Below are 14,281 nucleotides of genomic sequence, written 5' to 3'. Positions count from 1 at the left end.
TTGTTACAGAGACAAGTTTGTCGCGCGAAATCCGTCGAAACTGAAAAGTAGAATGGTCTTATAAGTTTAACATTATAACATAGTAATATTATACATGTACAATGTTTCTTATATCTTTACAAATTAGATATTACAAAGATAAACATATACCTAAATTAATGTTAGCTTAAAGAAACATTTTAGTTACAAACAATGTAATGAAATGTCCCTTAGACAATAAATTTAGGTAATTTTCATTCTTTAGTGTACCTGGAAAGCCTTTGCTTCATAAAATAGTAAAAAGGTACACTTACTTACACTCGTATATACAAATACATGCATATTATATGAGCCGCGCCATGACAAAGCCAACATAGTGCGTTTGCGACCAGCATGGATCCAGACCAGCCTGCGCCTCCGCGCAGTCTGATCATGATCCATGCTGTTCAGTTTCTCTACTTGTAATAGGGTTGGTAAGCGAACATCATGGATCCTGATCAGACTGCGCGGATGCGCAGGCTGGTCTGGATCCATGCTGGTCGCAAACGCACTATGTTGGTTTTGTCGTGACACGGCTCATATATTATATTAAATATATTATGCATAAATTTTGTTGCAGGGAATAAGAGCATCACAGTCATAGTCTTAACATTACAGGTACCATGCAACTCACATACAAAATTTTAATATACGATAGGACTGTATGAGAAAAAAATAATGTCCGGCATGCAGTCATTTATTAAAGCAATTCCAAAAATGACAAAATGATATAATATTCAGTTTCACGGCCACTTAAAACGACCACTTGTTAAAATCAAACAAATTTTATATATAAAGACTTATGCACATGGTAAAACTTATAAATGTGTGGCCGCATGCCTAAACACCAATTACAGTTGATTTTGATTTATTTAACCGAGGTAGCAACACAAAACGATATCCGACATCTGGGTCCCAGCCGACATATATAACTTCCTTGTGGGACGTATAATATATCATGCATATAGCTTGTATTGTATAGATAATCCACCAATGAGATCGATTTTAACATTTAAACATGCGTGAAATATCCACTTATTGATCAGAAAGTTGACCATTTTGCGAAATGCATCGGTAGATGTTATATCGCATGCTTGTATATCTTATAGTTAAAATATCATTCTTACAATAGTAATGCAATGTAATTTTTATAACTGCAAATAACTTTTACTATAAATTACTTCAGTATTCATGATGACGCTGAACTGCGTCAAAATGTTGCTGCTTTTATTAATAGCTCTGTCGGATGCGGCGGGAGCTACGGACTGTTCAAATTTTATTAACAACGGAAAGCTGGAGATTCCCGACAACATAGACTGTACTTTACCGTCGGACATAACCGTCGATGATCTAATAGTGCATGGAACAATAAGATTAAATTCGGGGAATCCGGTGACGATTTTTGCTCAGAAAATTGATGTAAAACCTGGTGCTAAAATTTCCGCCGACGGCCTCGTCTATAATAAAGCCGGGAAAGGAAACAGTTTCGGATCTGGAGGTAGGCTTCCTTTCTGATAAGCTTATGTAAATTATGAACACAATTATTGTTTACGAGTTTTATTTCTATTATTATTATTATTATTATTATTATTATTATTGTTATTATTATTATTATTATTATTATTATTATTATTATTATCTTCAAAATATCTTGCGACGTCTGTTTGAATTTTATACTTTAGTAGTTTAGTAGTTAATCAGATAGTAACTATTTGATTGCTGTGTAATAGATAAAATCGCTACTATACCGAGTGTACATTGTCGCATGATTTATTCATTTACCTATTTCATGCATTTTTAAAGCATGTTCGTCACGCGCTTTAATTCTTCTTCATTCTTTTTATTTCCATTATTATCTTATGCTAACATAAGTACAACAAGTTTTTGCTCATCCACTCTTTTCGGTGAAAAAATGTCCTGACATAATCTTGAAAAAGTATCGTCGGGCTCGACTTATATATAGCCACAGTATAAAGATATTTTACTTTGTAAGCTTACCCCAAGAACAAATTGTCCTAGAAAAAGAGGATCTAGTCGTGACTTTGCCCTTATTTAGTTTAACAATAGAGAATAGAAACACGGTTTTTATTTTGTTATTCATATTTCTTTTTATGTTTGTTACTTATACATGTATAATGATTTTCATTTTGCTATTTATTAATTTTAGTTCAGTTTGTTTGATATATTAATTACTTCTGTATGTACAAGTTAAGAAAGTACTCTGTTCTATTCTATGTATGAGAATCGTTTATTTATTTTAATCTTGCAGCGACAACCTAATAATCACTTTCTACTTAATAGTCAGATAGATAATGAATTCAAAAACACATCCTTAGACTAAACTCAATTGTCCATATCCGACAACAGTCTCCAATATTACTTCAAACGGATATGTTTACAATTAATTAGATGAGAGCAATTACCAAAGTCAGTATGATTTTAGGGTCTTTTTCCCGTTATTAACATCATTTGCCGATCATCATGTCCCGCGCTCTTGATGCGTTGCAGTCAAACAGTAAAGAGAGAGAGGACACTCATAATCTTTCATAGCTTTCTGTCAAATCCCAAAATGTATTGTGTAAATATTGTTCATCGTGCAAAATGTAAATATATCGAATAAATCTGTTTAAACCAAATAATAACGAGATCTATTACATACTTATAAATGAAATATTGAGAAATATTGATGAAATAAAATGCGTTTTTTATTTTCCGTATTTTCACTGTAAAAATTTATATTTCACTGCAGTGAAACATATTTTCCGTATTTTCACTGGAGTCTTGCCGGACTACTTTCTTCTTAATTCAGCCAATACACAAAACTAAAAGGCAATTCTTCCTATACCAAAGGTTAAAAAATGAGAAAAAGAAAAGTATATAATAAACAGAAAATTCATTTTTTTCTATTAATACAAGATTCATTTTCATCTTGTGGTATGAAAACTATCAAATTTCACTCATGGCTACTGCCACTCGTAAAATATTTATTTTCATACCACTCGATGAAAATAAATTCTGTATTTTATAGAAGAAACTTGAATATCTTCTATATATTGTACGACCTCACTTAAATAGAAGACGATGAACAGATGATGATGATTGATTGATTGATTGATTGATTGATTGATTGATTGATTGATTGATGATGATGAACAATACATAATATGTTTCTAAACTATGCAAAGTTAAAACCATCAAATCTTGTATCAATCTTATTAAGATAAAGTCCTAAATTACATTACAATTTAAAGCATGAGATCCAAACTTAAGATTGACCCCATGCATTTAGGTGTCAACATTATTCTAAAGATTGTAGTCATAAAGAAAAGATGTGCCCAATAGTTTGTGCAATTTATTAAACTCAAGATAATAAGCAATTTGTATTCTTTGGTTTTGCAACACTATACTTCGTCAATGTATTTTTTTAATGCACACGCACGGTCGCATCTTTTCGGCCCTTTCCGTCAAACTTCGGATAAGAACCTCGAAGTAAGAACGGTGTTGTTGAAAAACTAGAAATAAATAGTAATGAAAAGCAAATAAAAGTTCACCTAAATTAAGTAAAATTGATAAAAAGTAAACAGTTCATTATTATCATAATTATTATATAAAATGTCTAGCTGTTGGGTTATAATTGTATATCAGTGGGCATTTTCTTTAAATATTTTCAATCATAATTTTACCAAAAAAGTCATTATTTTCCTTTAGATGTCAAATATCTACATTAGATACGCATTTTTTGTTTACAACTTAAATCACGTTGAGGTTATTATGAATAACATCCGAGTAGTTCCGATTGTGCACGCGCTGTATGTTACACCGAGTATGTCGCAACGCGGCTTAAAGTCACGTGCCTCCAGAATCTACAGTCTACAGTTGTTGAAAGAAATTGACTATTGTTTGTGTAAAATATTTTTATTTACAATTTCGTCAAATGAGAGACATTTTTTTATTTTCGTATACAAATAATGAACCGTACAACTGTCAGATTCCGAGTACATCTTTCGTACCACCCAATCACTGTAGTGACACTTGACTATGTTGAAGAAGTAACGTAACAGATAATACCAAGAAGAAACACGTTCTTGACAATTTTGTCAACATTATTTGTTGGACGGTAGAGTAACATTGTTCTTTCTTTTCACCATCTGGAGGCGTGTGGGTTTAATATTGCACTTGGCATAAATGTCTCAACATTGCCGTTATATGTGGTAATCACCATTTAATGTCGTTAAATGCCGCAATGGTAACGTAAAATGTTGTCGGTGAGCAATCTTTGTATCTTGGCAATGTATTGTATTAAGTACGTTAATATCAATACGCCACTTTAAACGGCTTGTTGTTGTTGTTGTCTTTGGTGTTGGTGCTTGTGGTTCTACTGCTACAGCTTATTTTAAGTTATTTTTATTTTAAGTCCGTTTTGTAAATAACAAAATTGTACACTATTATTTGAATAATGCTCTTCCCTAATTCTATTTGTTAATCTATAACATAACACGTAAATAACCGTCATCGAACTTTGCCGAATTCATTAGGGCATTTAGCAGCGTTTGCGACAATTAAATGGCGGAAAGTATGGAATCTAAGGAAAAGGGACAGCAATGACGTTATAAAGTTAACAGATAAAACAAATATATTATTTTATAAGTTGTATCTAATGTAATGCTGTTGAAATTCAAACATCAATGATTTATTGGTTAAAAAAGTAATAGAAAATAAATGAGACAGCGCACTTAATTTTTTAACATGAACTTAAATAAATTGCCGGGGCTTCAATGATTTACTGTGAATTGTTAAGTAACGAATAAGATTTTTTACGTATGTATTGTATATAACCCTCCCTAAATATGTTTCTTTCTTTCCTTTATTTAAGCTTTGGATCAAAATATCGCTACATGGGTCCGGTAATGAATCATTCATTATCTTAAGATGTTGTTTTTTGTAAGAGAGATTTAGAAGCGTAATCTTGTAAAAGTTATAAAACACCAAACGCACATTTTTCTTCTTCATTTTTTTCTGAGATCAAAAGAAACGATTTTTATTTTGTTGTGTTTTTTTTTTGTTATATATTTGTTATGTTTTTTGTTTATTTTTATAGATGTGTTTTGTATCCTACATGTTATATCAAAGATAGATTTTATATCAGTCACTGCTTACCTTACTGAATTACAATTTAACAAAAAAATAAAGCGAACAAAGTTTCATATCTTCCCTTTCCTATGATTTTTAGCTATGGATAAAAGTAAGAAAATCTCAGAAAAACATGCCTCGTTTTATTTATTAGGTGGCTATGGAGGTCGAGGTGGCAGTCCAGCCAATATGTTCCTGACAAAATCCGAATCTGTTGCCCATGGAAAAACTGCTGGTCCACTAACAACCGGAAGTGAAGGCGGCGGGCCTGGTTTTGGTTCAGGTGGAGGCGCTATAGTTCTCAACGCCACAGAGTCCATAGAAATCAATGGTATAGTGTCAGCCAACGGAGGTGATGCGACAGGAACCGTCGGTGGAGGTGGTAGTGGAGGGAGTATATACCTGATAACAAAAACTATTCAGGGATCTGGTGTGATATCGGCACGCGGAGGAGACGGAAGTGGTAGCGGTGGCGGTGGTGGCGGTGGCAGAGTAATACTCAAGCATGATACAATGTTGTCTACTGTTGAGGTTTTTGCTGACGGCGGACTTGGGGGTACACGCATTATTATGTTTTCATAATCTTTACTAAATGAGTAATAATAAAAATGATAAGTCTAAACAAATAGGCTATTTCCGATAATAGTCACCCCTAACAATGATTATAGTGGTCATTTTGTTGTTGTCATTACTCTTATTTTATTGACGATGATGACGATGACGACGACGATGATGATGATGATGATGATGATGATGACAAAGAAGAAAATGATGATAATGATGATGATAATGATAATGATGAGGTAATGATAATTAAAATGACGAAGACGACATAGATGATGATGATGATGATGATGATGATGATGATGATGATGATGATGATGATGATGACGATGATGATGATGACGACAACTTATAATTTACCTAAAAAAATCAAAATCAGAGGTTTTTGAACTTTTAATTTTAAGTTCATTTGACCTTTTTGATGTATTTTAAGTAATCTTTATCAATTCACAATAGATCTCTTTTCACAAATTTAAATGATATTTTCCCCTTCTTTTCAACGACTTTATCGGGACATCTAAAACTTATAATTACTTATAGATGATAATTGAAAACGACCATGTTTTGTACAAACAGGATTTTGATGTCTTTAAACTAGTTCAAATAAACAGTAACGGACACAATGCTTCTCGTGTCAATGTAATGCATGTTCAGGCAATTTGATACTTAAAATAATCTCATTTTAACATTAATATATTGACATCTCCGCGCACTGTAGAATACGTCCTTGGAACATAATAGATCTCCTATTGAAATCATTCTTCGTTTATAAAAAGAAGTTAATTATCCTAAAATTTTAATGCATAGATCTATAGTATGTTCATTCCTTTTTTTTTTTCTTTTTAAAAAAAAATAATTTGACAAACATATTTCTACGTGTGTGTCTCACGTTTTTTCATAACATAAACATGTTTTGTTTACTAAGAGAAAAAAGGAGTTCCCTCTGATTATTTAAAAATGTAAATTAAAGACCTAAAATAAAATTTTGCATAATAATTTCTATGTATTTTTGACGTCCTTAATGTCCTGTTTATGAATGAGATAAATATATTTTGATTTTTAGATCACGTACACTGAAGAATTTATATGAAAGGATGAATAAGCCCGAATTCAATGTAATTAACGGTTAAAAAGTTCAGTGATCTCGTTGGCTTTATTGAACTGGGTACTATGGTACCGGGGACCTACCCGTAATGATCCCGTACTTCTTATGAACTTATAATATATCGCACAGTTGTTGTTCTCTTCTTTACAATAAAATAGTGTGATAAGGCACCAATGACACATTCTATTACTTAACTTAAACATATCTTTTAGCATTTGATCTGTTTATATTTACAAATTTGTAATTTCTTTAAAGTTAATATTCTTATTATGATCCACCTGCTTGAATTTTGCACAGATGAAGAAAAAATTCTTAATTTGCGGCGTCTTCGTGTAGATTTTTATTCTTGTTTGCTTGTTTTTCGCGTACAAAGACCAGGACGGTTAGTTGCTTTCGGGCGTTGTTGCTAGACATTGACGAACATATTTGACGAAAATGTTTATTCAAATATCAAGTACATTGACTTATTAAGAAAATAATTTTTTTTTTCGAATTTTCTTTAAATTTTTCTTCTCATTCTTTTACAGCTTAGCATCAGTTGTTTTAAGCAGGTGTACGCTCGTGTATTTGTGAATTAGCAGAGTGAGTCGTCAATTGAACGCTCAATGTGTACTTGGGACTCAAAGCCTTAAAGCATTAATTTTTTTGTATAATTTACCCGCTTTTCATTGTTAAAAAATCGCCCATGAGTGACAAAGTTATGGACCGGACAAAAAGTGGACAGACGAACAGACAGACAAGCAGGCATAGAAGATAAACTTAAATAAAATTAAATATACATTCTGGCCGACTAGCCTGGCTTTCTTCTCATCGTCACTGCCTGCATTCACTGAGTAAATCCCTAATCAAACAATACTTTTTTTAAACTCTTCAAATGAATCAAAATTATGGCATGAATAAATCATTAGGGTCTATAAATTCAGACCTACTTCAAGTAAATGACATAAAGGTTAAGAAGTATGTATAAAACATATAGTCGCTGACAGGAGACGCACAACTAACATTTAAACTTGATTTATATTGGTTTTAACTACAGTGTTGACAAAGTAAAGAAAAAAATCTTTTTCGCCGATTTTTACATTTTTCATTCATTTTCGTATATAAATCGGTGTGAATAGATAAACTCAACGTTTTAGTAAGTTTTGGCGGGTGAAAAGACGATATATTAGTATTTTATCATTCAAACACATTGACCGGTATGTACCGGAATACGGTATTAAGTGCGGTCCACTAGCACTTTTTTAGTATCATTCATTTATCCTTAACAGGCACGACAGAAGCACTACTTCCACACACGTCAATGTTAGCAACCTCATATGAGAGCAGTACTTATCATCCATCAAAAGGATATATAGGTACAAGCAGTACATTATGGCGCCCAAGAACAATTTATTATTCTGGTAGCTACCTTGAGATGGTACTAAATTCGAATTACTACGTCACAATGATACAAACCAAAGGCGGTTCGAGCTACTACGTAACATCATTTACGGTCCGGTATTACAACGTGTCTTCGAATGTTTGGGTATGCGTTCTTTTTCAACAAAAAATAAAGTAAAGAAAACATTTATTCTGCAGACAAAGCTTTAAGATGCCTTACTAAACGTGTAAATATGTCAAGCCATTATGAAAGTCAGAAAAGGTTTTTGCTCACAGCCTGCTCCTTACAAATGCTTCACAAATTCACAATATGATTTCAATTCACTTTTTGTATATAACACTTAACAAAATACAAGTAATGTATACATATAATTATTACATTTATTTTGGCTTGACTTTGAAAAAAGCTTGAAGTTTATTTGAGCAGTGCCCGATACAGCTGACACGGCAGATCGATGATATAGCCATAGTCCCAGGTGGGCTCGAATCAATGCTTCCTGTCTTGGGAGGCAGACACCTTTACCACTAAGTCATCTTTTCCTATGTATCCTTGCATTGTACATAATGGCTGAAGTCTGCGGTCAACATAGATATGCATAAATTATAATCATAGTTTTTGTTGTGTAAAAAAATGAGTGATAATAATTGCATGTCAATATTTTTATGACTTTCCAGCAAAGTCTCGGAGACGAAAATTACGTTTTCAGCAGCCCTACCAGTGCACTGAAAATATTCAAACTCCCAAGACCGGTGTTTACCTCTAGAATTCGACTGTATCCAAAGACTTGGAGATCTGGAATTGAATTGGCTTTTAGATTGTATGGGTACACAGAAGGTAGGGTAACTATTTAGACATAGATTTTCTGAAATTATTGTGGTACAATTTGAGAAGCAAGTTCCATTGATTTCAAGATTGTTGTTTATATTTTCTTACTGTTTTTTTGTTCACTCTTTAAAACAATGCAAAGTTTTATTTTTACCAAATAGTTTCTAACTGAAACAGATATAAGTTGTTAAATAGGTTTTAGGTTCAAACAAAAATTACACTAAATGTTCACACTTAAACTTGGGGCATTTAAGTATTAATTATAGTTGTAGGCTGTGTTAATGCTTACTTCAACCCTTAAGCCCCCTAATACTCGGATGTTTTTTAAAAGATGCCGTATCCGTCGGAAGGCGTCTTTTTGATATAGTGTTTCGTGTGTTTAGGCACAAGAAATGTGCACTACCAGTTGCGTGACGAAAATAGAAGCAGCGAACTTTCATGTAGTTCTTATTGTATAGGTTTCTCAAAACATAATCATGTGACGCATAATTAGAGCTGTATTAGGGATATGATAAGATCGTTAAGGTAAGAACGAGGCTCGGCTGATTTATTGTCATGCACGTTATCAAGAAGGCTCGATCCAGCCAACATCGGTACGAAGACGGGCTGAGGCATAGTGCCCAGTAATTGCCGGGGAAAAACCCACCAGACATCAGTAACACTACCGTCCTCTGGAACAGGAAATCCTTCTATCGCATAAAAAACATTGATTTATGATACGTCGTGGTACGATCCTCTACAGCATTAGGATATTCATTCATTTTCACCGATCAACACGTTATTTCCTTACCCTCTCGATCTCGATCTTAAAAGTAAACTTATGTTACATTACAAGTGATGATTTCATCCATGCGTTTTCGGGCAGCATTCTTGTACCTTTCGAGCTCCCTCTTTTTTGGTTTTCAATACGGAGGTGTAGCTTTAAAACATCTGTCAGTATCTTAAAAACTGTCGACGAATAATACTACATAAATCTCCTCACTATATAGAGGGAACATTTCCGGATGTTGCTTTAGCAGTTTTGCCAGATAAGGGTTAAAGTTTGATATCCGTTCTACCGGATTTGAATACCCAGACCCATCACCTAATAATAGGGTACTAACCCCATATATTTTGTCTACATCTAATTAAATATCAGGTACGGCAAAGTTATAAAATGCGCAACTTAACAATACCATCTTTGCTCTTCTTAAAATATTGTCTCCTTGAGTGTTATATTGAATCGAATGTACATAATTATAATAGTAAGTTAAAATGAAAGTCTAATTCACCCTGTATGTAGTTCTTCGTGCATAATACGTACATGTAGTTTAGAATCTAGCCTTCTTAAACATGTACAACACTTGCCCGATAAGCCCGATAAGAACTAAATAACAATAAAAAATTAGACTGAGTAATACTATACAAAACACAATCATATCACAATCACAACTTGATTGCTTTCAAAATGAATACTGACGCTGCATTTTTAAAATGTGTTTCTTTGATAAAAATGTTTATTTTTAAGGACCGGCAATGTTTAAAGCTGGAACATGCACACCTGCAAGTGAAGGTAAGATAAATACAAACATGACAAATGTCAACTAAAATCCTTATGAAATTGTAATACATTTAAGCTTTGCTGTCAAAGAGTGTTTTTTATTTACTGTTATGGCTCTCTAAGCACAATAACTGTTAAAAATTTTACCTTGCAATAAATCATTGAGTGTCAGTTTCACTTTCGAAATGCAATTAATTTATGTAGTTTTAAAAGTAGCTCAACGCAACTACATAAACTTGTTATAGTTATTAAACTGTCCTTTTTCACTTTTCTTATCTTTGCTCGAGGATATGTATGATGTAAAATAATGAATATTTAAGGGTCCCCTGGAGGTCCTGGTACAGCCTATTTTTGGAAGCCTGGCTACTCAACACTTGTCGTAAACAACTTCGGAAAGAATGCATACATAAAGATGGATAGCAGATGTGAAGGGTTAGACATTTCAAATCAAGGTGATTTAGTTTTGACATTAAGCTACCCATACTAGTAGTACAAATATATAACAATAAATGTGACATGTAATTGTACCCTTACTAGTTTTATTGATATTTAACAATAAATGTACAACAAGGTGCAAGTGCATTAGTAAAAATTTTAAGTCTTTATATTTGTTGACGCAGCTGCATCATTTACGTTGGTTATGTTTATTAAGAGAAATCATTATCAATATTTCAGATTGTTCGGATAAGCTCTTCCATAATACATGTACTTAAATTATCTTAAGGCTGAAATAATGTATAAATCAAGAATAATGCCGCATTGGCCATGGTATGACAAATGGTTGAGAGGACTTTTTGTTATCTCTGTGTTGTTATGCATTAACTTTTCTCACATTGTTACCATTGCAGGTGCTGCCGCATTTCTTTTGGACACTATACAAGACATTGAGGACATTATCATATACGACGGTTCTCATGTGGTAATTGGAGCAAATCAAATAGTTTCTAATATCATTTCGGTTGGGGACCCTATGATACATGTCATCGGCGATAAAAATTTGCAGGTCAACGAAAGAATGACCGCACACGCTGATGTTAAAGTAGGTTCCGCATTGAAATTATTTGCTGTGCCAGCAGTAGAGATTGTCAGTACTATATACATCAGTGGCGATTTACAAGTTTCAGACCAATCTTTTATTCTCAAGAGTCCGGCAAATCTGACTATAAATTCCACCACAACAAAGCAAATCAATTGTACAAAACTAGATATTGGGACAAATGCAATATTCAGTATTCTAAACGATCAATTCAATATTGAAACCACTGAAATCAGTGTTGACGGTGTATTTAAAGCTCACAAGTTACAACTAAGTGATATCATAAAGAATTTCATTGTAAAAAGCAGCGGTAAGGTTGAGTTTGATCCAGTTGGATCTGATATGCACCTTGGTCAATATATTGATATTAGAGGCATCGTTGCATTACAAAGGCACATATCAAACTTTGTCGGTTGCACTGACTTTCTATTAGATAACGGTAAACTTACTTGGCCCCAGATATCAGACATAATCACGATAGCGTGTTCAAATGTAACACTAAACGGTATATTTAGTCTCAGTAAAGTATCATTCGGACTTGGTATTAAGAACTTAAGAATCGGATCAGCAGGGGTATATACACTAAAAACGGCCGGGTCAATCCAAGCAGACACTTTTATCATAGAAGGACATTTGGCATTTGATAATTTGACAATAAACGCTAAAACAATTGATATAAGAGCTGGAGGCAAAATGACAGTTGATGGTGTCGGGTCAATTCAAGCAGACACTGTTATCACGGAAGGACATTTGGCATTTGGTAATTTAACAATAAACGCTAAAACAATTGATATAAGAGCTGGAGGCAAAGTGTCAGCTGATGGTGTAGCAACAAGTGGCCCCGGCAGAGGCAACTCGAATGGCTCTGGAGGTAAGTGGGTAAAACTGTCAATCATCTTCGTTAATAATACAGTCACCATTGCCTAAACATATTTCAAACATATTGGTTAAGCTTTCAAAGTAACTTCCTCCATATATGGAATGATCGTCACTTTCTTTCTTAATGTAAAATCATTAAAATGTAAAATATAATATTATTATCTAGGGAGTTATGGTGGTCGTGGCGGAAGTACAGCAAACGTCTTCCTGGCAAGAACCGATTCTGTTCCATACGGAAGCTTTGTCGAACCACTGAACTTTGGTAGTCCAGGTGGTGGTGTCTATGGCGGGAAAGGTGGCGGTGTAATTTTCCTAAACTCGAGCGATTACATTGCTGTTAACGGCATTCTCTCTGTAAATGGCGAAGATGGAACTGGTGCGAATAGCGGCGGCGGCAGCGGCGGCAGTGTTTTTCTCCATGCTAATACAATCCGAGGGTCTGGAGTCATATATGCGCGTGGTGGTAATGGATTTGGTAGTGGTGGTGGTGGAAGTGGTGGAAGGATTGCCCTCAAACACAACACGTTTTCCTCAACCCTTGCAGCATTCACTGATGGTGGACTAGGCGGTAAAAGATATTAAACTTTAACTTCTGTCACGTGCATGGTTTTCTTAATTCTATACCGATTAAATGACTGAATAGATTACACGAAAGCTTATTTGCAAACAATGAAGTTACATGTCACCACTTCGTAATCTGCCCATATATCGTTATTTAAGTCTCAAATGTTATAATTACTAAGAACTTCGTCTCAAAATTATTTTTTTTTATACACTGAAGTTGCAAAAGCAATTATATTACTTATTTTAGCACCGTTTACAAACTGTACATACAATAGTTGACTGGCAATTTTGAAGGACATATATTATATATGAGCCATGGTTATCTCTCAGTATCATTAATCAATGATGATATGTTGTAAAATTTTGTTATTCAATTGAACAAACCATCTTATCATTTATATATCATACTAGTATTTATGTGCCGATCATTTTCATTGTTTCATTGGGTCCTCTTATTAACGTATGTCAACTGTCAAACTAGAAAGAGTAGCACCGTTTTTCAAAGTGTGTGTATTGAGACCAAATACTTCTATTTTGACAAAATAAATAACTATGTTTTAAAGGTAATGCTGAAGGTGCGCTTGTACATTCATCTATGGCTGCCAGCTCCTCAAGTTCAAACTATTATCAGAGCTATGGATATCTAGGACAAAACCCTTTGCGTTCGTGGCGTCCTATAGCGACTACTAACGCCTTTCTGGAACAACGACTGAGCACGCATTCCTACGTTACATCAATAGAAACACGCGGAGGACCTTCCTCAAACTATTATGTGAAGTCGTACAATGTGCTATTCTACAACACAACTGCTGGGTCTTGGGTAACTAATGATATTTAACCTTTTAATTTTTATACGATAGATGGATCTTTTTTATTTTGGGGTCGCAGGGCCAAAGTTTATGGTCACATTAACCTTGTACATCGAAATGGTATCCAACCAAGATTTTTACCATCAATAGGCCTTTGGCACTCATTCTTCATAGAAACATTTGTCGTGGGCAGTAAATGATACTTTTTGGGTGTCGGGTCAAGTGCTGAAAGTTTAAGGCCAAATTGACCTTGAATGCTAAAACGGTTTCCGAACAATATTGCATGCAGCTTCAGAAATGCTGACGAGCCGGAAAATAATGCCTAATTGCAAATTATAGGAATATTCCGTATACAGATATCAAAATGTTTATTCTTGTATCGTGACAATATAGACTTTACTTTTCTTTCTTAGTATAAAATGACATACAG

The 14,281-nt window shown here is 33.9% G+C and overlaps 1 protein-coding gene across 1 annotated transcript in view; it reads left to right on the top strand.

Moving 5' to 3' along the window:
• The first annotated feature begins 1,092 nt into the window (after positions 1–1,092).
• Positions 1,093–14,281, top strand: part of LOC132749251 (uncharacterized) — a 29,330-nt gene continuing 16,141 nt past the window's right edge. The window contains exons 1-9 of the mRNA XM_060738971.1: positions 1,093–1,516; positions 5,303–5,704; positions 8,086–8,342; positions 8,873–9,032; positions 10,531–10,575; positions 10,884–11,015; positions 11,412–12,470; positions 12,645–13,046; positions 13,606–13,862. Coding sequence (XP_060594954.1) covers positions 1,210–1,516; positions 5,303–5,704; positions 8,086–8,342; positions 8,873–9,032; positions 10,531–10,575; positions 10,884–11,015; positions 11,412–12,470; positions 12,645–13,046; positions 13,606–13,862 — 3,021 coding nt within the window. The 5' untranslated portion in view covers positions 1,093–1,209. The remainder of the gene's footprint in view (positions 1,517–5,302; positions 5,705–8,085; positions 8,343–8,872; positions 9,033–10,530; positions 10,576–10,883; positions 11,016–11,411; positions 12,471–12,644; positions 13,047–13,605; positions 13,863–14,281) is intronic.

The sequence above is a fragment of the Ruditapes philippinarum genome, unplaced genomic scaffold (genome assembly GCF_026571515.1).
Source record: "Ruditapes philippinarum isolate M1 unplaced genomic scaffold, ASM2657151v2 ctg4661_1_1_1_1, whole genome shotgun sequence".
Taxonomy (NCBI): domain Eukaryota; kingdom Metazoa; phylum Mollusca; class Bivalvia; order Venerida; family Veneridae; genus Ruditapes; species Ruditapes philippinarum.
This window is presented reverse-complemented; position numbering and strand designations above follow the sequence as displayed.